The sequence below is a fragment of the Seriola lalandi genome, unplaced genomic scaffold (assembly GCF_002814215.2).
Source record: "Seriola lalandi dorsalis isolate HSWRI2012SDOR001 ecotype SW California unplaced genomic scaffold, Sedor1 jcf7180002054353, whole genome shotgun sequence".
Taxonomy (NCBI): domain Eukaryota; kingdom Metazoa; phylum Chordata; class Actinopteri; order Carangiformes; family Carangidae; genus Seriola; species Seriola lalandi.
Window position 1 is genome coordinate 1,288,437 of NW_019524906.1, and position 27,446 is coordinate 1,315,882.

Below are 27,446 nucleotides of genomic sequence, written 5' to 3' on the forward strand. Positions count from 1 at the left end.
GAAATAATAAAATTGGACAAAAATCAAAGCAATAGTTCATGTAAGCTCCAACAGTATATATACAGTGTATGTGCTCTGTAAGGAGATATGATCATTTTAGGGTCAAAATAACTCACTTTTTTATTTGTGTTGTAATTTCCTTTTGGTTGTTCCGACTTTCATCTGAATAGTTTAATACTTTCTTATACATTCAATAATGCCTTTAACGACACACAGGAACAGCAAACACCTAACACCTGGAATTGATTGGTCTGATTTAATGTAAAAACCATTCTGATGGGATAAGATTCACTTCAGGATGTCCTGCGATTGATACTGGCATCAATATCAATCAGTCTCACTCTGTCTTACCTGCTGATGCAAAATAAAATGGTGATGTTGCCACAGTCACAAACATTACTGAATCTGATCTGATTAGATCACCAAATGATCTACGTAGTTAGATTCTGGAGCAACTTGGTTGCATAAAACTGAATATTAATGCGGAGAAAATAACCTGTTATGACTCTAAACCGCTTAAACAATGTGACATTCATATCAACATTGCCCTTGTATTACACATTCACATTAATTAGTGTGATTAATTACCTCATTAGAATAGATGTTATTTTTAGAATGTCATGCCGATAATTCTGACACACTCTGCAGCCCATGTGTCCTCTGTTTAATGGTTTAGGTTTCTATGTGCTTTTTTTGTTTTACAAAGGACATTTTACAAATTTTATTATGTCCGATAGAGAAAGGCAAAGCAGCATCCACGTCTGTGGAGTCACTTGAATAAGTGAACTAGGAGAAGCAGGTTGTTATCCAGTTTTAGACCTTGGTTGAAATGTAGAAAAAAAAATTAATTTACTTGTTTCAATCATAGTTTTATGGCAGCTCAAGCAGAAAATCAGTCACTGTGTCATTGCATGACTGAGGACTGTATTTATCATCAGTCAGGTAGTTGCTGTTTATCAGTGCTGTTGTTGGTGGGTTGGCAGTGTTTTGTGTTTGTCCCTCTATGTCTTTGAATATGTGGTTATTCCAGGTGCAGGTAATGTCAAAGTCTCCATGTCAGTGGGTCATGACCGTTCAGCATAACATCATCAATTATTTAGCTCCTCTTCGTAGAAGCCTTTAGGTCCATAAGCCCTGAAACGGTTCTCTCTTATTAAAGATTCATGGCACATGGCAAGACACATTCTTAATCACCCCATTGAGTCCTTTGGTTTCACTGTTCAGGCTTTGCATGGGACAGAAGTGCAATTTAAGAATCTCACTATAATCCATTATTATAATGAAAATCCCATTTGGCACCTTTAAACTAGTGTTTCATATCAATCTGCATGCGGTGCTGAGGTGTAATGGAAATTTCCAACATATATGATCAGTTAACTGTGGCACTTAAATTATGCGCAGCCCAAGGACACAACTACATTAAATAAGTTGACTGTTTGAGCACAATGCCTGTCATCCATCTTCCTCTGACTTCTCCTGTCACCTCTGTGTCCACAGCCGCTGGATGGACCCCTGTGTCGTCAAATACTTACACATGTACACTCTTGTACACACTAACTCTTCTTCCCAACCTCACAACTGCACATACTCATATATATATAGTACATACAGTACAGGAGCTCATACTACACACCAGCACCCCCAGCTTCCTCTTCTCCACTCAGTGACTGGCTGTCCTTGCCTGTGGTGTGTGGCATGGCACTGCCAATAATAACAATCTATCACTGCACCGCAAGGCTGGAGTTTACAGGGACAAAAAAGGGAACAAGCAACTCAGTCTTTTTTCTCTCCGGGTTCTTTGTCTCTCATCAGGTGAGCATGAGTGTGTGTAATGGCCTGTGTATATGTGTGTGTTTGCTGGACCGTGCTCTGCCAGGGGCTTCAGGTCTCCCCACAAAGACTGATGGACAGTGACAATGGCTTCCCTCAGTGTAAATGAGTAATATATTTTCTCACTGGGACACACTGACACATTCTCCAAACACACACACACACACACACACACACACACACACACAAGCAGAGTTGTGCTTATGTAAACCATGATGAGTGGGCATGGTAGAAATCAGTGTGAGTGAGTGAGTGCAGCCATTTGAGGAGCTTTTGTGGATGTTATGCCTCGGCCTCTGTGCCTTTATGGAGAGCGCTTGGCTACACCTACACACTCTCCAACACACTTCCTGCTCATTTGTCAGCTGTGTCCTACACCTGCAGCATGATTATCGGTCTGGCAGCCTCACCCTCTGTTCTGCTGCTGTTGATTCTTCCAGGCCCTTTCTTGCTATAGATAACTCACATATATATATATATATATATATATATATATATATACACATGTGGATGTACTGTAAATAAGCTCTTCCATTTGAAAGCTCTTATATAGTGCTGTGCAGGGATTGAGATGCCTGTGAACAACAGTGTACATCATAGTGAATTTTCATGCATCTCACATCTAAAAAATTGTGGGCTAGGACACACATAGCTCAGAATTTGCACACACATGCCGGGTCTACAAGCTACCGGGCTGCAATTTCTCCTGTCTCTCTCACTCACACTCACATACATGCACTTTTTTTGGCTTATTAGAGAAGCTTTATGCATATGTTAATCGGGTGTGTGCGTGTTTAATGCGTAAGATTTAGGCGAGCATGAGCAGTGCCCTCTGTCTGATCCCCTCCTAATATCCTCATGTTGAAACATGTGGGGCCCTCACAATCCATTATTTTGAATAGCCGAGAAGGACAGCGTTTGCATAAGGCCCATTAGCTTAATTTGCTGTCTTTCAAGCCCTAATAGCTTCTGCTTCTGCTGAGACTGGAGAGGAGGTGAGTTTGAAGTAAAGGTAGTCCCAGGAATAAATGATGTAGAGGTTCGTGGACGAGGTGGTGAGAGGAGGGGGTAGAAAGGTGGCGGAACATCTCCTTGAGCCCCCTGTCCCTGCAGCTTCACAGCCCACTTCACCGTCTAAATCTGGCTCTGTTGCTATCTCACCTGCACTTGTAATTTTTTTTTTTTTTTTATGTAAAAGCCACAGTTCTCTCTCCCACTCTCTCTCACTGGGTATCTGCGGTGTTTAGATGGTAATTGGGCTGTGGTCAAAGAGCACATGAACCCTGGGCCACCCACTCTGCCATCTGCCCTTTACGGACTCTGAGCTCAGAGGGACTCATGCTGCTTGGAGCTGTAGACAGGGGACACCTGGAAACTGGAGAGGAAATGGATGTAATTGCAAGCAAAAAAGCGATTAGATAATTACACTGAAACTGTCATTTAAAAGACATCAACATCACAGCTTTATCACATCATTTTGCAGCACAGGGATCAAAAATTTACATCAAAGTGTGTTAATGAAAACAAGAGAAGACCAACGTCAAATTCGTATTTTATGGCCCTATGAATGATTCAGAAGCTCTGGTCGTAACGTGTAGTTCTGCTGGAATCATACAATCAGTTCTGAGTTTAATTAATATTTAATCTGAACACGAAAATAATTCAGTTAACTTTAATCTGGACAAGGCAGGGTATTCTGGGGCAAGAATGAAGAATTGTGGCACTAACGACCAATCAGCACCTCTACATCAGCAGCCGCTTAGTGACTGTTATTTACTTTGCAAAAGATCATGAAAGGCATCAACAACAGCTCCTCTAACAAAGTCTCTTTAATGAAATTTTAATAACCTCATATTCCCAGTTCTTTCTGTCAGCTCCTGACTAAAGAGTGCTTACAGCTAATACCACAGCAAGCTCTGCATATGACTGCCACCAAACAGACGTGTACTGAATATTGTAATCTGAGAATTTCATGAACATAAACTTGTGAACACGAGCGAGTGGGGAAAAAAAAGATGTTATGGCGTTGGAGCTCCTCACTAAAATTTTAATATTCCACATTGCCTCGGTGCTCTTAAATGTTATATGTTAATGACTGCCAGCGTCTCGTGCAATCTTTTTTACGAAAACGTGAAAGAATCTTCGAGTGAAGCCAGAGTTCAGCAGACACTTACTGCAATATGCCTGTCGTTAAATCAGAAACATTCCCTTTGTTAGTATTTGAATGTTTCAAGCTGCACAAAGTTTGTTTGACATCATGTTGTGTCAGCTAAAATTTATAGCACAATCTAAGTGTCACAGTGAAGGGGAGGACATGAAGCCACCTTTTGGAGGACTCAGGTATTTTATTTTCATGGGACACAAAACCTGGCAACGTGTTGGCAATGCTGAAGTGGGCAGCTCTGATTTATCAATGCGGTTTTAGTGTCTCACAACTAATAGATCTCTCTGACACTTGGCCACTTTCTCTTTGACGATACTCATCTGAGAACATTTAATTGTTCCCTTTATAGAACAGCAAGACATTTTGACATTTTACAGCAGGAAAAGCACTGGTGTAAATAATAAAATGAATGAAGGCTGAATTCCATTTAGCAGCTTCGGTTTCAGGGTTTCTCGTACTGTTCATGTTGGCTCACTATCACGCTGTCATGGTTTACTGTGATACAGAACAGGGACATTGTTAACACTTTTACATTTCCTAAGACGTGTTAAAAAAAATGTCTATTAGCGTCTCAGCTAAATACAATCCAATTCTTCTCCATTAAAAAAATCGACACAGCAAACTCACTAGAGATGCTGGCAGTGTCTCTTTAAGCCCTTTGGCCTTCCTCTGTCATTACATATTACAATTTTATAGTCTGTTGGCATCTGAGACTACCACATATGTAAAGCTTGAAAGAAACAAAAAATAGATGTTTCAAATCAATTCAACCCCCTTATGTATAAATATTGAGCCATTTCCAGAATAGGACATGACTTCGGCCAGTAAAGTACTGGATGAGTAAATGTTGCCTGGCAACAAAAATAGTAAGATAACGAAATCTGAACTCTTATCTGATGCTATTGGATCCGTGAACAATATATACTGACAATGATTTCATATATAATTCATCCATTTGACAGTGAAAGACGAAGCGCATCTGTCTGGTGTCACAGCTATCAGGCAACAAGAACTAAATGAAGACACAAGACGGGTAGACGTCAGAACAACAGAAAGGCAGGAAATCATCTACAGGAATGAGGCAGGAGAGAGAACCTCAAACACTATAACAACTATATGATAACTATCTGTGATGTGCATGAAAATACTACCCTAGATATCTACTGAAGAGCAAATGAGCAGCAGTTGAGATATTCAGGTGAGATCAGCGCATAGGCGGGAAACTCGCTGAGGACGTCTAGTGGACAGGTGTGTTTCAGTCAGGTATGGGAAACAGCAGCCTGGGAAGAGAGTTTGAAGCAGGAGTAGGTGGATGGGGGGCAGATGATGCAGGTGTTGCCATGACAACATGAGACACCTACTGTATTGTCCTTTCGAAGCCGAGCCGAGCATTGCGGTTTATATCAGAGCTGGATATTGATTCTGTCTGCAAGACAGAGCTGGTGTAGTTTGGTCTGGTGTACGTCCCCTGACTTTACGGATGACTTTTAACATAACTGAACTTTACTGAACATTATTCTCTGCTAGTAAGATCATGTTTATCCGATGAAACAGGCATTTGAATCATTTTATTACATGCAACTTACTTAAAACTGCACCACCATTCACTTTTCTGCTGTTTAGGTTTGGTTTAGGTTTTAAGCTTTTGCAATTATTTGCAGTTTTACCGTCTTTTGGAAGTGCAGTGTTTCACTATTCACAACTTGTACAGCACCAGCCAAGTGGCAAACTAGATAAATTAGTTGAAAAGCTCAAGAATTTTATCTTTGACGAAAAAAAGAGCAAATGAAATACGAAGACTGGGTGAAAGTGGATGTCAATCAGTCCTCTCCTTGCTGCTGCTCTCTGTCACATGCTTCAGCTGAAGGTCAGCAGGGAAGAGCAATGTTGTACTCCTGCTGTGTAATCAAAGAGATGTGACACTCAGACTCAGCTTACTATCAGGTAACAGTAGCCTCTTGGACAGCAGCTCTGTGTGGAGTTGCCCGGTGCCCACAGTGGGGAGGGGTCATGCTGTGTACACTGCTCTATCCACCTGCTGTTGACCTGTGGTGCATTAGCTGACTGGGGCCTCCGGGCTTATTAGTGACTGCTACCAGATATGGGTTTGGAAAACTAGCCATGTGACTGACAGGGAAATTTGAGACATTTTTAAATGTGGGGAGGGGGCAATGTTTGGGGGTTGGAGGAGGAAGTTTGCGGTTACTGCTGTTTTTCTGTCAATGTCCACCTGCTGTTTATGGAGAAAAAACTATTTCATAGAGGCAGGTGAGTTGCTAATGTTTTTAATGGAGGCTACACGGCCCTATAAGTCATGCTGATGTGAATGAAATGTCAGACCAACTACAGGTTAGACAAAAGTCAACATGCATGCCAAGGTGGATCATTGAAGTCCTTGAAACCATGCAGACACTGCTGCCACTTCACTTATCCTCCTCTTGTCTATTCTTTATCTAACTCCTCCTAATCCTGGATTTTATTCAATAAAAGTAGTGCTTGCAGTTATTACATGTCTTATCAACTTTTGGGTGTCAACACCACCTAGATTGCTGGTGCATGCAATTTTATTACAGTGTTGCAGAGGATAAAACCATATATTACTTACAGTTTCATGTACCATTTAACACTGTAATTATTGGCTATTTTAGTTTAGACACAATCATCTTCCTACATGCCAAAATGTCTCTGTCGATTAAAGTAACATCAGATTCACAGCAAAGATCAACCTCTCATGGAATGATATTGATTAGATATTATGGAATAATTACTAATTTATCAAGAATCCAGCAAAGCTCATTCGTATTCAGTGTCAAGGAATCAGTACAAAGCAGCCATTCACTACACAGTCCAGTCCAGTTTAAATCCATTAAATCCAGTTGCTAGAAGCTGGACCAGTGAGTGAAGTAAAGAGGTGTAGATTATGATATTGATGAGCAGTTCTGTATTTTAACTGTGAACTACATTACTTTCCAACTCTCAACTCCTGAACCTTGTGTGTAAATTTTCTTCCCCAAGTTCTTGCTGCAGATTTATTTTTGAGTTCCGTTTATTTTGGTGACATTTAAGGTTAAATTTGACAATTCATCCAGGACAGCTGCTATGTTTTTTCAGTTACAAAGCCTGAACCAAGATCCAAGCACTGGCCATGGGTGCAGAAAAGACATTTGCCTCAGTGTCTTCTGAGTCTTGTTAGACCACCATGAATGACACAAAATTTAAATGTCAGGCCGCTGTGTCTGATAACTGCATGGGCATTAGCAGCGTCTGCTACACTGTCTTTTTTTTTATACTACTAATGAGTTCTAAAAAATCTGAAATATTCATATTTTACTGGTTTAAAAGTGAAAAACAATGTTTTTCTCATTTTAAGCCTGTCTGTTATCCAACAGTTCTGCTGGCATTTTCAGACAGTTAAATTTATTCAGCTAATGGGAACACTCATCTCTGAACCAGGGTGAATTGTAAATTGGAACATGAGCAGAGGTGATGGACATTTAAAGGAGTTATTAAGTCATCTGTAACAGTAGCAGGTGGGAATTTAAAACCCCTCAACACTGTTAGTCCTCCACATGCCAACATGCCCTCTGAATTTGGACTCCCCTATTGTTTTGAGGGGTTGTGCATGTGTGCCTGTTTGAATACAATTTAGTGAAGTATTAGCGAACACAGCCATGATATATTGGAGCTTCTGGTCTTTTCTCAAACATTACCAACCAGCACCCTTTCCATTTTTTAACACCCACAGTGTCAGTGTCTACTGTTATTTGTGATTTCCAATGTGTCTCCATGTGTGAGGGATGATTATATCAGTGATGCTCTTTTCGGCATGCTTTAACACACTGTCTGCCCCACCATTAAATTATTATGATGTTATGGAATATGTTTTCCGGAGCTACTTTCCATTACCACTAGTTGCTATTTTATGACAGGTTTATAAAGGGATTACCCCTGTGCTGCAAACATTCTGCAGTGTGGTAGAACGAGAGAGGAAAAGTGTGTGTGTGTGTGTGTGTGTGTGTGTGTGTGTGTGTGTGTGTGTGTGTGTATGTCTGTGTGTGTCATATGAAACCCATAGGCAGGTCAGGCTAGGCAAGCTCTTCTCATGATAAGCCTCATGCCTCAGAGACTTATGTAGATGATGTGATGGACTGAGTTATTGTGATGCACTGAGTCGTGGCCTTCTGCTATGGTGACTGACCTCGTCAGGCATTTACTCAAAGACACTCGTGGCTGGATATATTGTGCTGTGTGCCTGTTGATTGGATTGTTCAGTGTCACTTTCATATTTTATTTAGCTTGTATACATGCAGTTATTTTTCTTCCTCCTATTTGTCAGTCTTCTGTTTCCTCACACCATACAAATGGGCCATTTGAGTGCATTTTGCAGTGCAGTTTGCTGTTAAGAGCATTTGAGTATCTGCAATTGTGTTTCCTTTTTCATGCATTTTAAGATGTCCCGCATGAGGTCTTATGAATACAGTAGATTTTCAATTTCCCTGTTTCTCTGTTTTCATTTACAATGCATGTAATAGCTAGAGAGCAAAACAGCCATCAGATATAAAACTGACTCATAGCTATTAGGGTTTTTTTTTCTGTGCACACTGATACGTGATTTTAGAACTTGAGTGTATGCAATGCGTAGTCGATCACTGTAAACCAAAGTGGTTCAACTGAATACAGACCCAGTCCTTTGAGGATTATCTTGGAGCTCTGGCTTTAATTTCGCTGCTCTGCCAGGTCAATTAGGGTTTGTAATTGTAATTCCACTCATTTAGAGTCTTTGATCGCTGTTGTTGAAGGGGAATTGAGTTTAATTAATTTGTCTCACTGTCTGTCTCTTTGTCTCTCTTTCTCACTCTTTCTGCTCCTCTATTTGCCCTCCTCCTTTCCTTTTCCTCTTCTCGTTCTTTCTCTCTTCTCAGGTGTCTGGCCCAGTGATTCAACCCCTGACAGGAGCAGGAGGAAGCAGTGGAATTGAGGGTCATGGGGGTGAGCCTGAGCCAGGATGTAGGCTGGCTCCTGCCCTTCCTGCTCTTGCTACTGATGATCACGGTGTCACCCACCCAGAGCCAAGGATGTCCCCAACGTTGTGAGTGCATTGCAAAGCTCAAGACTGTGTCCTGTTACGGTAAACGCCTGTCTGCCCTGCCAGACGGCATCCCACTGGACACCAAGATCCTGGATCTAAGTGGGAATAAACTTCGCTGGGTAGAGCACGGTGACCTGCTTCCGTATCTACGTCTTGAAAAGCTGGACCTGAGTGACAACATGATTAGTGTCCTGGAACCGAATGCTTTTTCTAGTCTTCAGAACCTGCAGTCGCTTTCATTGAGGGGTAACCAGTTAAAACTGGTCCCCATGGGGGCTTTCTCACGTCTCTCCAACCTAACTTCACTGGACCTCAGTGGGAATAAAATTGTGATTCTTTTGGACTTTACTTTCCAAGACCTGAAAAGTCTGAAAAACCTTGAGGTTGGAGACAATGATCTGGTTTATATCTCCAACAAGGCCTTTCTGGGTCTAGTGGGGCTGAGGGAGCTGACCATTGAGAGGTGCAACCTGACTTCTGTGTCCAGCCAGTCTTTGTCTTACCTGCATAACCTGGTGACTCTGCGGCTCCGCTACCTCAGTATCTCCGCCTTAGAGGACCAGAACTTCCGGAAGCTGGGAAACCTGAGGGGGCTCGAGATCGATCACTGGCCCTTTTTGGAGTACATTTCCCCTCACAGCCTGCAGGGTCTTAACTTGTCTTGGCTGTCTATCACGCACACCAACATCACCTCTGTGCCGACCTCTGCCCTGCGCAGTCTGGCTCACCTCACCAGCCTCAACCTCTCCTACAACCCCATCTCTGTGTTGGAGTCCTGGGCGCTGCGGGACCTTGTTAGGCTGAAGGAGCTGCATCTGGTCAACACTAACCTGGCAGTAGTGCAGCCATACGCCATGGGTGGTCTGAGGCAAATCCACCTTCTTAACCTCTCCACTAACAGCCTGGTGACCCTGGAAGAGGGAGCCTTTCAATCCGTCAACACTCTGGAGACGCTGCGTTTGGATGGAAACCCTCTGGCCTGCGACTGCCGCCTGCTGTGGATCCTTCAGCGCAGGAAGACCCTCAATTTTGACGGTGCTTCTCCAGTGTGTATGATGCCTGTTGAGGTGCAAGGACGGGCTCTTAACGCTTTCTCTGACTCAGCTCTCTTTGACCACTTTACTTGCCAGAAGCCCAAAATCCGCAACAGGAAACTGCAGCAGATATCTGCCCGTGAGGGACAGGTTGTGTCATTCATTTGCAGAGCAGAGGGTGAACCAACACCAGTGATATTCTGGATCTCACCCCAGCGCCGTCGTATCACCACAAAGAGCAGCGGACGCCTAACTGTATTACCAGAAGGCACACTAGAAATACGGTACGCCCAGGTAATGGATAGTGGAACTTACATATGCATAGCCAGCAACGCTGGTGGAAATGACACCTATTTTGCCACACTCACAGTTAGTGGGCTGCCACTAGATGCAGCCCTTATGGCCAACCGCACTTACTATGCTGGGGACCTTAATGACACAAATCTAAATGATACCAGAGTCTTCTTGAAGTTCACTCTGGACCTCAAGACCATCCTCATATCCACAGCTATGGGCTGTATCATGTTCCTGGGTGTAGTCCTGTTCTGTTTCATCCTGCTGTTTGTGTGGAGTCGAGGGAGAGGGCAGCACAAGAACAATTTCTCAGTGGAATATTCCTTCAGAAAAGTGGATGGACCTGCTGCCAGTGGAGGACAGGGTGGGGCACGCAAGTTCAACATGAAAATGATTTGATTATTTTTGGTCTATTTTTTCTTATTAGTATTCTAGCCCTCATACTGTTTACAAGCAGTCTCCAGCTAGGACATAAAGGGACATAAAAACACTGGAATGGGAGCCTGTGCTCGCAAAACATTAGAATCAGTTATTTATAGGACATTTTAAGGTTTTGTTATTGAAACACGACAAAAAAAAGGCAATCTGTATGGATTTGATGTACTGTATTTCTGCTGCTCTTTATTGTGTGTTCACATTATTGTGCAGAAGAGATCTGGATTATATTTAAAGATGTCTCAAAATCCTGAACAGACTGTTAAAAGACCAAGCAACAATAGCACTCAGAGTCCCACCAGTCTTTAACCTCTACAGAGCTCTTGCCAACTCCATCTTTCTTCCCCACGAGGATCTCTGTCCTCCTCATCTTTAAAGGACTTCGCCTCTCCCCCATTTGAGGTGATTCAAGCTCTCTATTTCCAAACTCATGAATACATAATAACAGGGTGGTGCTCAATGAATGCCAAGGACTTGCCAATATGTATTTGAATAGTTCTAGCTATATACTGCATATTTAGACTCATCTACAGTCAGGATTTCAGAGCACTGTTATGACATAAAGGCTTTTTTGCTGATGGTGGGTTTGTACAGAATAAATTAATACCAAGAGTATTAATTTACTCTTATATCTTATGAAATAAATACCAAGAGTCTACACTCTGCAACACTGCCAATTTAACCGTAGAGCACCATGTTATCATTGTCAATGCAAAGCCATGGCAGAGAGAAGTCGCTTCTCACTGGATATAAGTTGGTCAAAGATGTTGAGCTACAATTAAAGGACCCATGCACAGTTATGTGGTGACAAATCCGTACATGCAGATGCACACTTAATAGTTAGGTTTTCCATTGTTGTTTATGATTTAGTAGACACACTGTACAAGACTCTTGCCCTCTTTATCTGAAAAGCCTGTGTAAAGATGAATGCATGCACAGAGTTGGCTTCTTACTTTGAATAATGTGTACTATTTGTAAATTAAACATTTGTTGGGGTGAATTTATCCCACAGTTGAATAGATCATACTGTATAGATAGGATACTGTATAAGATGTATTATATATTTTGTAATTATTGACATCCTTGTGGTTGTTTATAGTAATGTTGAGTGATCAGATATTACTGTTCTGCTGTAATTCTACTGTTAAAGTCTCCTTTTCAACATAGTGATATCCAGCTTTTACAATCTCACAAATCATATAATCAGTTAGAGACATGTCTGAGCTCACACAACAAATCATGAAGGGCGTTAATGTCAGGTTTTAGTTCACGTGCCTATTTCTGGCTGCATAATCGACAATGGGGAGGCTTGCCTGACCAGTGGGACAAGGAGTTAAGTGGATTCTCATCGGGACCTCGTTCTGTTTGAGAGACATAGGGAAAAATGCTAATACGATGCAGACCTTGCAGACTGGAACAAAGGTCATAATGAAACTGAGCCAGAGAGGAGAGGGAATTTAGGTATTCTAGGAAGACACTGACATTGTAACAGCAAAGGGCTGGATGCTTGCTATTAACAATATATGCCACTTAAGAAAGGTGTGCAACATATTGTAAAAGTTTAAGGAGAAGTGGTTCTGAAGGTGGTTTCAATGTGCAGAATTAAGATGTAATTGTTTAACTTGGGATCAAAAAGTCATCAAGTGTTTACAAAGGGTGTTTCTATATTCCCTCACATAAAAACCATAGCTGTTTATTCATAAATTGATGAATGAATACAGTTTATATTTGAGAATGTAATACAGTGTTTTTTGTTCTTTAACATGAATTTGCACTCATGTCAACATGTGGTAGTTTCTATACCACACTATCTATCTAAAAGCCAGAAACTGGAGGCATTGAATCCAGTTTCCATCTTCTCTTCAGAGAGCAAGAAAACAGGTGAACTGCATGTACCATTTGAACCTTAAGTATTGCCCATCTCTTGATCTGTGGGTCTAGCTCTGAGAACCAATACCAACAGTTCAGAGATCAGCTCTTCCTGTTTAGCTTCCACTGTTCCACTTTTACCAGTGTTACTCTGCCGCCCTCTGTTGGCTATTGAATTCTACATTGTGACCTCAAGCTCTGGACTTCACAGTAAACAGTTTATTCCATTTTGCAAAAAGGCAATTATGAAATTGATGCAGGGCTGATCTGGATCCAGTAGTATTGGAAGTGAAAATGAATTTATGTAAATGAATAATATGACATTCCTCACAGAGCAAACCCTCCCCCTGTACTACTTCTTCTGCAGCACATAAACAGTAGAAACTGTGTCATCCCATGTTACATCATTTAGTGTTCACCCACATATACTGCACAACAAATTAAACAAACAAAATTATTAATGAACTGTGAATATGTTCATGGACTGATCTGACACCAGTTAAGGTTCCTCTCTGTGATTTAAACATGTAAACAATTCAATTGTATTTCTCATCGTCCTTTGCTGAACTCATTGTGTAATTATGGAATCTGTTGTGTCTGGAAATTGTGCTACACTGTTTTGTATTGTATTGTTTTATAAAAATGAAGCACACTGTTTATAAAGCATGCTATAGTACCTGCTATGATGATGTCTTGTCCCCTGTCCCATTTTTATATCAGTGATCTGGTCTCTCGACCCTTATGGTGGCAGTCTGAGATGTTCTAAATTACACCTGTGACCCTGTCACTGTGAGATTTTGTGTTGCGGATTTTATTTTGGTAAGTTCTTCCAGGAGTTTGTCATATTTTGATTAAAAAAAACATCAATTAAATCAGATGGATGGATGTGCTATCTGCACCACACACAAGGATATGCTGTTAGATGAAACCATTCTTGCCCCGATTCACTTTAATGATATAGGTACTGCATATACTGTAGGAGGAGGGTTGTTGTTGTTCATTTTCTATGCATTCATCAAAACACAAGGTAAAGTAAATAAACTTTTGTGAGCAGATAAAATTATTCACACTGGAATGTGTTGTTTGTTTGTTGTAGGGCGTTCTACATCTTGGATGTCTAACCATTGTACCAGTGTAACTTATAAAACTAGACTAAGCTCCATGTTATTCAATGGGAAAGTGAATTCATACTGTAATATTGTGACTGATTACTGCTCAGGTCAAAGACAAATAAAGAGCATGCACTTCAGGGACACCTCAAGGAGGAAGTAGATCAGGCAACAGGAAGATGGTCAGCACCCAAGTACATTTCAATTTTTCAAAATCTGGTCTTTAAATTCTTAGTCCCCTCTCCACTCAAAAATGTGTGTTGCTTGTTACCTCACCGTGTCTCTCAATTAAGTTTGAGGTTCAAATGTGTACATACGAGATAATCTTAAAAATTGACAATATTTGCACATTCATAGTTTTTTAAGATTTTCTAACAAGGTAATTGAACTTTTCTGAGGAAAAAGAAATACGGCAGACAAAAATTATCATTCCAAGCAGAGTATTTTTATTTGTCTTAAAACATGTGCATTAGATCTTGAAAATATTTTCTATTTTACAAAAGGGTCAAGAATTCCTGCTCTAAAGCTGCTTCCGTGCTCCTTGAAACAGACCAGGAACTGCACTGAGGAGATGAACATCAAACCCTGTCTAATATGTCGGTCCAGAAATTACTGTAAGTGTTTTGTAATTATGACGGCTGTAGCATATGATTCATATCATGCTCATCAAACCATTCAGCGACACCACTCCCGCCAACCTAGAAATGTTTCATCAAAGGATAAATCACTCTGATTAACTTTGATTTGCAGAGAACCCTTCGCTCTCAAGAGACAAGACTATCAAGAGACTGTGGAAGGAAAATATTGAACCAGACCACTCGACGCCCTCACTGTGGGGGTCAAGGATTTGCACCTGCACTGTTCTCTTGCTACTTGTCATGGCTGCACTCCCCCACGTGTTAAAAACATGGTAAAAGATGACTCATTTGACTACATCACATTTTTCCACACCTCTGTAGACCAGTGTGCATGATTTTTGCACTTTTGGTCTCTCATTGTGTTTTAACTTGTTTCTTAGATCATTTCCTTCTTGACATCCTGATGCAAAATTCACCTGGGCCTGCTCTGCATGTTTTATACATGTCTGAGGGAATGACAAGGCGTTAATTGCTTAACTGCATGATGCAGTACATCTGTATGGAAGCATCTGCATTTATGTTTCTCCACTCATTAATTCATGTTTTTTCTTGAATGTGCCCCCCCCCCCCCTGTATGCCAGTAAGAAACTATAATAGCTGCTCTATTTTATTACTTATAAAATGTCTAAAATATTTTTAAGATTGGAGAAAATTTTGTGGATTATATGAACAAGACTTTCCTGCAGAAAGTGTTCTTGTTAAGATTCACTTTAGTTAATGATATACTGTACATACACTACATATACATATACATGCATTCATCAAACCAAGTTGCAAAAACATGAAAGTTGCATATAAAAAAATAGCTTTGCATTTATACAAAGTTACTCTAGTATAAAGTGTTATACAGTAATCTAGGCTACATTACTGTCACTCTTCTTACACTTTACCGCCCTGTGAAGAGTGAAATGGACACCACGTGCTAGACCTTTAGAAAAACTCTGGTGAAAATTTAATTTGACTGGAAATTGATTACACCTCTCTTTTTCCTAGAAATCACTGTGAATGATTTAGTTTGTCTAGTTTATACTTGACAGTAATACACCTACTCCCTTGTTAGGAGTTGACTGTGCCATTTCAGATGAACAACTGAAATATGTGTCATCAACCTAAGATGTAGCATTAAACACCAACACCAAAGAAATTACAGTATAAACCTTCAAGATATGACTGCCCTGGATTTTACTTATTTAATAATTCTGTTAAATTGCAGTGGTAAAATGTAAAAGCAGTGGTAAAATGTAAAAGCAGTGAAACCCTCCCCTCCAGTATCGTTTGTGTTTGAGAGGAAATGCACTTTAACACACTGACACCCAACTTCTGCTTTAACAAATCTATTTCCATATATATGGTGGGAACATTGATGGGTAATTAAAATGATGTAACACAATGTGCGTGGATGCTTGTTTGTCTATAAGGTGTGTGTGCGTGTGTGTAGTAATCACACATTTTGTGTTACCATGGTGTTGAAATGTGGTGGTCTAAATGGGACTGTAGTGGTTAGCAGCTGCTGAACAAACAATTCATCTGCAAAGAATTTTTGCACCTATTTTCATCATGATATATTCTGGTTGTAGATCAGTTTGTAAGCTGCAAACAAACATCTCCCAAAATAAGTTTTTCTTCAGTCACTTGTTAAGAAATGTATATAAACAATACTGTAAAAAGGCAGTCCCTGCTCATTTTGATGACACTGGCTGATAATTTATTTAAATCCTTCAACTGTGATGAGACCTTTTCAGCTAAACCTTGATGACATTGGGAGCTCTGGGTTTACCTAAATCTCACTATGACTTATGTTAGCTAGCCCAAAATGACTTGAAAGTCGTGTCATACATTATTCGTATTTGCACACCAGATGAATTAACCAAAGCTAAGTTTTGGTTTCAGAACTGTGGGTAATTAGTTTCAACACAGAGTTGTAACTGGTGACATGCACGGTCAGATACCACATTAGCTTGTTGTTGATAGGGTGGTTGCAAAGGGGTGAAAGATGTTGAAAACAAAATGTGGGCCTAAGCCCAATGACAGATGTAGTGAATGTGTTGTATTGATGTCTGGCTGGAGAACAAATGATAATGTACCATCAAGACTGGATTAATTTTCTTGTTTCAAAACCACAACATGCAAGACCTTGCATTTGACCTTCAAAACCCATCAAGCTGTACATATGCCCTAAAATATTAGTTATTCTTCTATATTAGTTATAGAAATTCAATGATAGAGCAGAAATAGTATTAGAGATAGATGTAGTTATAGAGATTTATTTTTTTAATAAAAAATCAAATTTCATATTAGACTGAAAACATGATCAAGATTTCTGTATTTTTGGTTGAAAATAGATTAAAAACCTGCCGTAGCCTATAAACTCTGATATCAGCTGCATGACACCAAAGATCAGTCAACACAAGATTGAGAGTAGGGATGAGTATGTTTAAATAGGCTAACACTGGCTTAATACCATGCTCTAAGACAATGTTGCCCTTAGGGAGTCTGTATGAGCTCAATTGTCTTGCATTTGATAAAGTGCTGGGTATAAATAAACTTTGAGTTAAAGAGTCCCATTTTGGTGATTTTATTACAAACAAAAGCAAAACAAGACAAGTTGTGGTGACTAATAAATGGTGTCTCGGTTTAGTTTGCCTATGAAAACAGGGTAATACACTATGTAAAGTCTGTGACTAATATTGTATTATTATTATAATGAAGCTTACAGAACCAGGCGGCCACAGAAAGGTTTGAAACACCATTAAGACATATACAGAAAATTACCAACGTTACAGTGGGAAAATTCCAATGATTACAATTATATCCAAACAGATTAAGCATTTTACACACACTCACTACATAAAGATCTTATTTTAGCAAGTTAGCACTATTCAGCAGAAAGGCACAGCAGGGGACAACCTTCATGCTACATTACTCACAGAATGACATTATTGGTGCATATGTGGTTTGGAAAATACTATTTATCAACCAGCTGACCAAAACTACTGAGACAAAAAAAAAAAAACAGAAAAGAAAGTCCTACAACATAAACCAGACTTCACAGAAAAAAAAAATCTAATTCACAGTTAATGACCCTGGTTTGCTCTAAAATTTTATGGGTACTACTCTGGCCCATGCCCCATCCCTCCATCAAGTTCTGTGCAAATCGGCAAATTGGCAATTTTTTCTTTTCTTTTTTTTTTTTTGCGTAATAATCCTGTTGACGGATAAACAGAAAGGGGGAGAACATGACCTCCCTGGCCTATGTAAGATTGATTTTACACAGCAGGCTCCTGCGGTTACACAACCGTTTTTGCATGCTAGGTGCCTTTATAGGCCTACTGTAAACGAGAATATGATAACACAGTTTACTTTCAAGTAAGATGTTCATTTTAACAACCACGTGTGGATTAATCTGCAAGACACAGACGGGAAGATGAGCGACAAGCGTCGGGCTCGAGTTGGGCTGCAGGGCGGAGCCTCCTGCTCGCCTCGCCGCACTAGCGACTCCTACTGGTTGCTTGGGGCATGACGGAAGCGAAGGTGATCTCCCACGCGCTACGCCCGACCGGTAAAGTGTACGTGTGACAAAGATGGCGGAACCATATGTTGGAAGGTTGTGCTCGAGTGTGTCCTCCCTGTAAGTTAACATTAGTCAGTTTGGTAAGCTGTTTTGTTTTTCTTAATTACATAGAAAAGCACCAAAGAAGCACCATGGCGGCCACTTCTTGTTCGTAAGTATATCACACTGTGCCATAAAATAACTGAAACAGCACAATGTTTCCCCACACTGCTTTAGCCAGGTCACCTGCTCCAATGTTAGCATGCTGGCTGTAGTGTGAAGTACTCAATGTTTTCTGTAACCCTGCAAAACAAGGCAAATTCATTGTCATTACACTAAAAACTGTGTGAGGAGGATTCTTAAGGACAATATAAGGGTACAGTATAATATTTCTTAGGCACAGAGTAATAATTTACTGGCTCAAATAACTGGTTATTGTGAACAGATAATTTAAAAAGATTCCCCTAATACCTGCCAGGCTCTCTGTATTCCCATTGTCAGTAATTAAGTAGTTTTTAGATTGTGTAAATTGCTATGGGCCTTATGGAGATGGAGCTCTGTTGTTTGTTTTACAGACTACTTATTTATAAGCAAATGTGCCATATGTCATAAAATTGACATTTTTAACTACCTGCTTTTAACAGCTCTATTGGCCCTGTTTAATAATCTTAGCCACAGCAGCTGATAAGTTATTGCATGTCTGTCCATAAACAACAAATAGTGTTATATTACAAAAACACTTACTCAGTAGTCAGCTGCTGTCTTGTTCCTGTTGGCAGTCACTGTTTCTTTGAGTTTGTCTTTCAGCCAGCAGGACTGGCTATTTGCCTAGCCAGCAGCAATGTTGCCTTGAGGTTGTTGGGCAAACAGCCAACAATCTGCAGCAGCCTGGGGTAATGCTGACTTGAAAATACATGGAAAGAAACAACAGATGCCAGCTAGAAGAAGAGAGCAGTAAGCTGCTGTTTCTGTAACCTAATGCAAAAGTTTTACTTTTCTCTTTGGACAGACGGTCTAATTTTTTTGAGTACTGAAGTACACAAACCTTCAATCTGCTCAAGGCCACAGCACTGTAGGATTTGGTCTCTGTATTTGGACACAGCCTTTATCTCCTCCTCTGTTAGTACATGATATGGTGAATTTTCCATCAGTTTCTGGGTTATGGAGGAAATACTTAGGATAACTTAAAACTTTGTTCACAATGCTTTAACGTAATTGTTTTAATCTCTTTTTAATGTAAAATATATTCACCAGAATGTCGACCCAAAGCTTTTTAGATTATTGACAGGTTCAGATAGACTGTCCAGACCACAGCATGATGGAAGATGTCTGCCTGCCCACACAGGAAAACCAAAGAAATACAACATCACACTTCACTGTTTCCATTTGGAGGGAGGTTGCAACCTATAGTAACTTTGCCATGTCCCAGATGAAACCATATGATATCCAAAAGTTTATCTTTTTACAACTTTTTATTTCGAGTAACGCATGTTTTCAGCTGCATTTCGCCGTATAAAAAAAGGTGGTGAGATATAATTGATTCTACATTAATCTAGTTGAGATTACAATTGATGGTTAACAGATATACATTAGCATCAAGTAATGCTTATTCATCGACAAAATACAAACTGACATTTGACACACAACTAGTTCTGCCACATTTCTCATCAACATTCATGCATGTAAAAGAAAAAAAAAACATGATGTTGTGGTTGAATAATTAGCAGTCCTCTGACCGGAGAGTAGGTAGCTCCGATCAAGATGAGTGACTACTTATTCATAACCCACATCTGAACATCTGCTTGACTTTGACATCACGCAGAAAGGAGCTCAATTAGCTTTAGAGCTGTATATATATATATATTTTTTTTTTTTTTTTTTCTGACGCAGCATGGCATGCTGTGCACTTGTACATGAATGGATTTTATTCAAACACTAACTTTTCTGGTGTGTGGGGGGCAATATGTTCTTCAAGGGGCTGTAGAGTGAATGAACATTCAACATAGAACTGTCAATGTGTGCTGTGATATGAAAAGCGGAGAGTGTGGTGGTTTAAAAACTTTATGCACTTACGTCGTACTTTTTAAGCGCAACACGCACCATGTGCCATTACTCTACAATAATAGAGCTCTTAAAGTTACGGTGTAAGCAGGAATTTTTAACGGGATGTAAAGAGAAATGAGCTATTTATTTTTCACTCAATCAATCCAACAGCCTTACAGTAGATACACCCCTTTATATTTGACAGTCAGTTGGATGTGCATTGTCTTGGTGGGAAGTAGACCCTTTCTCCTTTCCTGTTGATTTTGCGAGGCGGAGCAGAGCACGTCAGGGACAGCACCCCTGGGACCTGCTGCTCTTCCTCCTCATCTGAAGCGGCTCTTGTAGGAATGGGCTTCAGTAGAGAAGCTCCAGGTCGGGGTTCGTGGGTCGGCAGGAGATTTCGAGGGAGAGCAAGGGGAGTGACAAGGCCAGAGTTGGCACCACCAGATGTGTTTAAGTATGGGTAACCTCTCATGGTATGGAGGGCATATGCAGGAATGAAAAGAGGCTGAGAGGGTTGGTGGCTTGGCATAACAGTAGAGTCTCTACCATGCCAGTAGTAGTCCCTCTGCAGGAACTGGGGGTGGGTGCTGGTGGCAGGCATGGGTGACAGGGTGCCGCTGTGAACATGGTGATTCAGTTGGTTGCTCTGGTGGGCAGTGTATGCTGCAGGGTGAACCAGCCCAAAGTGGAGCTTCATGGCCATTAATTCAGCACTAAGCCTGGCATTTTCTTCTTTCAGGGCTATGAAATGAGTCTCCAGCACATAGTCATTCATCCTTCTCTTCTCCCGTGACCGCTTGGCTGCCTCGTTGTTCTTGCGACGTTTCTCCCAGTATAGGGCATCCTTCTTCTCTTCAGGTATGAACTCCCTCTTGCGACGGTGTCCCTTACATACCGGTTCACTGTCCACTTGTAAAACATGGCCACCGTCAAAAGACGACAGGGACTCCATGGTAGATGAAAAAGTAACAACCAACAGAGACCTGAAATCAAGAGGAACAGAGGAATGTTTTTGTTCTTGTCTTAGAGGCTGAGTAATACAGGTACTTCCTTCTTGTGTAATGTTAACCTAATCTGATTTGTGTTTTACCTTGTCTTACTGTGGGTTGGTTTGTCTTTGCTAGAAGCACGGTAATATTTCGGATGATTGTAGTTTGTGGGACTAGTGCCTGTTTGTCTCTAGTTATTCATATCTCACAGCTGTCACCTATGGGGAAAAATTAGGAGAGTCAACAATAGATCATTTTCACATTGAGAAGTTTATTCATCATGAGAACAGCAAACCTACAACAACTGAGTTGGTGTTGAATGTGATTGTAAAATGTAATAGGGTTGTTGTGGGGGGCAGGGAGGGGGGCCGACCCCAGCCATGCACTCACCAAGTTCCCCAAGTAAGAAGCCCATAAGATCTCATTTTATTCTTTTTAAAACGCTCACTACTGTAATGTGCAAGCAGAACATATAACTGAAGTCTTCTGTTTTCCTGTACCTCTGTTTTTTTGGTGTTGTAGTGTTCCTGTCTGGTAACCCTTGAAGCGCCTGTTGACCTGTTTTGGTGGACTTGTTAGAAAGTTACAGAAAATATTTAACATAGACTTGTGTCCTGTTTTGAATTTTTCTTATTATGGATAGTTGGTTCCACTATGCTACAGTCTTAGTACAAAGGCTAAACTACTGCAGAAATGGAACGAAAACAAACATCTGGTGCACAGATGTGTTAAGGTAGAGAAGCTTGTCATTTCCAGGTTTGTTAGTACAAGAAGTTTGTTTTTTTGAGTAGGACGAGCCACCAATGACAAACACATAGAGCTAGGTTTTTGTGTGTGCGTAACAGTGTTGTGGATTTGTGGCCGCAAGACTGTTCTGTTACAGGATTGACTGTCAGTAGGTATGCTGATGATTTTCAAGCTGTCGTCAAATGTGGACAGTGGTATAGTTGACAGATATTAGTTTTTGTCGCTGCAGAGTAAAATCTTTTCTTCTTGATGAATTCAGACTCTCCTCGGTACTGATGTTGCACTGACGTTGCATTTTAGTGGAGTACTGCATGGATTATTGCCTTACATGGCCTCTTGTTTCTCGGTGGAAAACTTGTCATAAAGGCCTGTAACACTGGGTGTGGTTTCATAAATATTCCTATTCTGTTCATCCTCTGTAACTTTGACTGGCAGACAGATCTCTTCCTCTTTATCTGGAGAGACTCTGGACAGCATGCACAGAAGCATAGTCTCTGTGATATAACATTATACAGATATCATAGTTGAAAAATATCATAAATCAGTGTTCAATTGCTACAAAAGAATGTATGTTATTGTAAGCTATGAGTTATACTATGACAATGTTGGGTATGCCAGGTGTAAATATAGGTGCAAAGTTATAAGTTACTATGAGTATTTTGAAATGATAGTAGAAATTACAAGCTAGTTTGTAGTATTTTAAGTAGTATCGCGTTTTCAACTCATTGTAAGTTATTAAATCATCCCAGAGTTCTATGTCCAAACAGATATATGATAGAAATATTATAGTGATATTACACAGGGATTAAAATGATGAACTGTGAAGTAGTATTCAGATACATTTTATGATTCAGTACTTTTGGGAATTTCTGTGTTGTGGTAATGAACAGTATTACTGATCATATTATTCAGTCTTCGGGAAAGAGACAAAAGAGAAGTGTACAGTGAACTCAGTTGCATTTAACTTGCACCTCCAGCATTCAAGCCCCCCTTCCTGACCAAACCTCACCTCCTACCTGTCTAGACCACATCAGAAATTGTGACGGGAAACATTAAGTAGACAAAGATGAATGTGGACTAATGTTTTTGAGAATCAGTGTGCTATTGTTCAGTATATTGTTATTTAAAACAATGAGTTCCCGTAGCAGCAATCGTATAGCTACTGCACTGATCTGCTTCACGGATCATTGACAGCTCACTTTGGGGAGTTTTGTACAGATAATCTTACAGATTAGTGTGGAGTTTTGCTGTTGTCACTAGAATTATGTTTGTGTGACATTCTGCTATACAAATGAACTTGAACTCAACTCATCTTAAAATAATGCAGGGACCTCTCTGTTATTGTCTTTGCAAAAAGCTTGCAAAAGTATTTTGTAGTATTCCTTAACTGCATTTTTGCAGAAGGCACAAAGTTGTTTCAGTTTAGCAGGGATGTGGTCACTTGAGCTTGCCATATAGAAATCATATAGACAGCTTTTCACTATCGGGATGGATTCAGTTCAGATTTTAAAAAAGTGGCCCATTGTAAAGTTGAGTTAGAGTTTCTCACTTTATCTCCCCCCACCCTTCTCTTTGATCAAAATGTCCACCCAGTCACCACTTCCTCTTCTCCATCTCTTTAATCTACTTGCTTCACTTCATTCTTCTACATTCTGGGCACCAAAAAGGCAGCTGGTGAGGGTTTGTCAATTTCACTGCATAAGGCTGAAGGTAAAATCAATCGGGAATATACTTTGAATAACCAGACTGAGAGGAATGCTGGCAGCTTTTGATAAATTTTCTTTCACTCGCGTGGGTTTGTGGGTGGTTTCATGGGAAGCTGTGCAAGAAGGATGAAGATTGTGTTGAAACCACAGCAGCCCCCTGAATGTGCGATCATACGCAGAAAGACACAAATTGAGCTCACACTTGTGTATTTTAACTCACTGATGTTTCCCTCACACCCTATGTCTCGCAGGCAGCACCATAGCTGATAAGTTAATTTCTAATCAGGCATTATACAAAGCTTGCAAACATTGCAATGCGATGCAGAATAAACTTTCACTCAGGATCTCACACATGAGGAACTTAAGCATTCTCTTAAGCACAACCCATAACTTTGTAGTCCATTGTCCTCCTGTTTAGCTGTGAGTACTCATTTTTATTTTTGTCATTCACACTTCTCAGCATACATATTTTGTGCCAGCCAGAATGAGCCTAAAGCTTCAAAACAAAAGTTTCAAAGAGGCCATGCACCCAGTATGTGGTGACAAGAACGTACATGAGGCTAAAAATATTCAAGCCTGTGCCCAGTGAGAATGTAGACCCTAAACCCATACGTATTTGTGTGAAAGGATGCACACCTGCATACTGGTGTGTGTTGCAAAGACTAAGCGTTGTATACTCAAAAAAGCAACAGCAGGAAGACAGAGAACAACAATCATATAGGGAGACACAGAGAGAGAAAATAAAAAAAGAGAGAGGGTTCCTGAGTGAAATCTCTCTTGAGGCCGAGCCCGCTCACTACTCTGCTGCACATTTGCACCTGTTTCTTATTGACTAATTATAGCCAGCCTGCTTTTTAGTAAGGAACTTCTTCTTTTGGTGTCTATCCGTTTTCTCATACTCTACCATCTGCTGTTGTCTTGCTGTGTACTCTGCCAGCCACTGTAAAAATAACTACCCAGGGTCAGTCCATACCTCAATGTACTATGTTCATTTCTTTTCTAAACTGCCATCAGGGACATTAGAGTGAATTTATGCCCTCTTGGGGGAATAAAGACTTTGGCACAGTTCTCGGCTTGAATTGTCTGTTAATGCATACATTCCTTGAAGGGCAGTGCTAATAACTCATAGCGCCATCCTATAAAAGTATGTACGGCACTGTCACAAGAGAAAACAAATATAATATTCTAACTGTATACAGTTAGAGCATGGTACTAAGCCATCAATGATGTGGTGTAATGGAAAAAAATGGATAAATGAAAAATATCTTCTATTTAAGATTTATACTTATACTTAGGAAACCTCTGGATTTGTACATCCAGATGTGATGTGATGTGATGCACTTAAAGCTTGATATTAACTTATCTATGATGGGTTGTGGAATTTCAAGACGGCTGAACTCCTTAAAAAGTAAAATAATACTAGCTGTCACAGAACAAAGAACAAAAACGTATGTTACCGTTAGTTTGAACCCATGCGGCTACTTCATAAGTATTGTGCAATCAAGACCCAAATATATGATGCAGAACACTATGTTTCTCATTGATAATTCACACTGAATGACCAAAAGAATAGAAACAGCTGTCCAATGCATTAGCAAGGTAATACGTTGCTATTAAAATGTTCAGCAGTGCTTTAGGTTTCAGTACAGCGGTCCCTAACCTTTTTTGCACCTTGGGCCAATTTCAGAAAGACACATTTCTCACAGACTGGTTTTCAATTGTTGTTTTTCACAGATTAAAAAAATAAAAACAAATGAGTAATCCATCCTTTCCGTACAGCCTGGTAGCAAATATGTTGCAACCCAGTACCAGTCCATGGCCTGAAGGTTGGGGACTACTGTTTTAGTATATTTATTAAGGATTTAAGTGTTGTATTCAACATTTATATTCTGAAAGGTGTTTATAAAATTTCGTCTATCTCACATATATGTAGGATAGAATTTTTAGAAAGACCTTAAAGTACAAATTAATCTGAGACGCCACCAGCAGCCACAACCTCAAAGATTCTGAAATGTTAAAATAAACACATCACTGACACAACAATGTCAACAAAAACCAAACCAGCCACCAGGCAGCTTTTTAAAGGATTTACTACACTACTGTTCTAGATTACATTATAACATAGATGTGTTTCTGCTTTTTTGGTCACTTACTTAAAATGAAGCAAATGTTTGTGTTTGGGCCACAGAAAATATACAGTCATGGATTTCTTTTTGGATTATTAGGATATGCAGTAATTTCCATAGGGTTTAGATAATCTGAGATTATGTCTCAAAGCAATCTAATGTAAACAGTGTAATTCAAAACAATCACGGGTTAAAGACCATTAGAGTCACGCTGTACCAAGATGTCGTCCTAACTGACTTTGCGTATCTTTACAACTTCAGTAAAATGTCTCTTTCGCCAGATAACAACCTGAATATAACTATGAGATTATTTATGAAATTGATGACAAATGATCAATACGTTATTGTAAAACGTATCATATTGTAGGAACACACCATGTACAAATCTGTCCTCATAAGTAATCTTATATTATATTTACAAGGTAGTAACACTTCCTCTTCCTCAAACAGTTCTTGCCAGATAACTGAGTAACATTTTCAGGTAATGTATGAATTTTTGGCAACAAATCATTTCAACATTTTTTTTTCAAAAGTTAACTGGCCGTCTGTTTCGTAGCACATCACAATAGTTGCACATTTGTATAAACCATCACTCCTTTGGTCACTAACACCTCAACCATTTTCTTCAATGAATCTACCTGCTGTTACATAATGGTTCAAACCACTTTACGTGTTAAAATAAGCATGAGGCCTTACCTTTTAACTGTTGTCTGCAGAATGTCCACTGCTGCCGAGGTGCCAGCGACCTAATTCACAGATATCTTGCTCTCGCCCACGACTAATATACAACTTGGATCACTGAGCTCTGCTGTGAGACTGTGTAATGCGATCATCAGCAGACGGGGGCTCATAACATGTTGCTTTCAGCCCTGCCTTCTTACCTCTTGATTTCTTAGCTTTCTCTCACTCTTAAGGTGTTGTTTTCCTGTCTTTAACTCTGACTGTCCACCTTTGTTGTCACATGAGAGGTGTCTGCCTGCCCCCATTCATCTTGATAGTGTTGTGGTGTAAGTGGCTTGCCCACACAGGGGTCTCCCCTTTACGATGCTGCTGTCAGATACAAACTGACATATGTTGTGTTGTATTCTTAAATGAGTCAAAAATTAAAAACTCTATGAGAAAATTCTGTAATGGTGCTACTTTAATTCATCATTTGAGTAAATCCATGCTCTATGTTATTGTATTTGCTGTACTGTGGCCAGATCATTATGTGTGGTGTGTAGTATTCAATTAAACTTTCATCCGAACAGACATTTTACATTTCAGGCACTTACCTGATGGCTCTTCCCTGAAAAAACTTGGACGTAGCACAAGTAGTAGCATTAGCCATAGAATCAGTAGTAGTACAAGAGACTAAGACACAACATAAGAGTTCTGTGGCCTTCAGATATTTGCAGTAAAGCACAACAGAGAAGACTACACTGAAGTGACTGAAATATTTCTGCGTGAGTGATAAATAAATCTTCCGCACCTCAGATTCACAGAAAAAGAGAAGTGTTTGTCACTTATCAGTGTCGAAGTTGCGACTAAGTGCCTGCACATTTAATATTCTCTCATTATTCTGCTTTTCACTTTGTGCACTGTAGGACCACTTGCTATGCACTATAAAAATAAAAATTAACTTTGTAAATGGAATTTTAACATGTGCGTTTGTCATGACTGTGAAATTTGACCTCAGCCCCCATTTCTATGTATAGACGCTGTCACACGTAGACAAGTAAGATTTTTGCTTCCTGTTGTGATGCGTTTAAGCCGTTAATACGGAAGAATATGCACCAGAGGTCCATGACAACACTTGATTGTTGTCATAAGGCCAAGAA

The 27,446-nt window shown here is 40.0% G+C and overlaps 2 protein-coding genes across 3 annotated transcripts in view; one reads left to right on the forward strand and one right to left on the reverse strand.

Moving 5' to 3' along the window:
* Window positions 1-13,778, forward strand: part of lingo3a (leucine rich repeat and Ig domain containing 3a) — a 33,300-nt gene extending 19,522 nt beyond the window's left edge. Inside the window, exon 2 of the mRNA XM_023408102.2 lies at window positions 8,917-13,778. Coding sequence (XP_023263870.1) covers window positions 8,978-10,810 — 1,833 coding nt within the window. The 5' untranslated portion in view covers window positions 8,917-8,977 and the 3' untranslated portion in view covers window positions 10,811-13,778. The remainder of the gene's footprint in view (window positions 1-8,916) is intronic.
* A 2,928-nt stretch (window positions 13,779-16,706) lies between these two features.
* Window positions 16,707-27,037, reverse strand: nfil3-4 (nuclear factor, interleukin 3 regulated, member 4). 2 transcript variants are annotated; one of them, XM_087174451.1, is made up of 3 exons: window positions 26,901-27,037; window positions 21,149-21,265; window positions 16,707-21,041 (listed from the first exon to the last, which is right to left on the reverse strand). In XM_087174451.1, exon 3 carries the CDS (start codon window positions 21,008-21,010, stop codon window positions 20,261-20,263), a length of 750 nt encoding a protein of 249 aa, XP_087030577.1. In that variant the 5' UTR covers window positions 21,011-21,041; window positions 21,149-21,265; window positions 26,901-27,037; the 3' UTR covers window positions 16,707-20,260. The 2 variants fall into 2 exon arrangements, with proteins under 2 accessions (XP_087030577.1, XP_087030576.1); XM_087174450.1 differs by lacking the exon at window positions 26,901-27,037 and adding an exon at window positions 26,323-26,603.
* Between the last annotated feature and the right edge of the window lie 409 nt (window positions 27,038-27,446).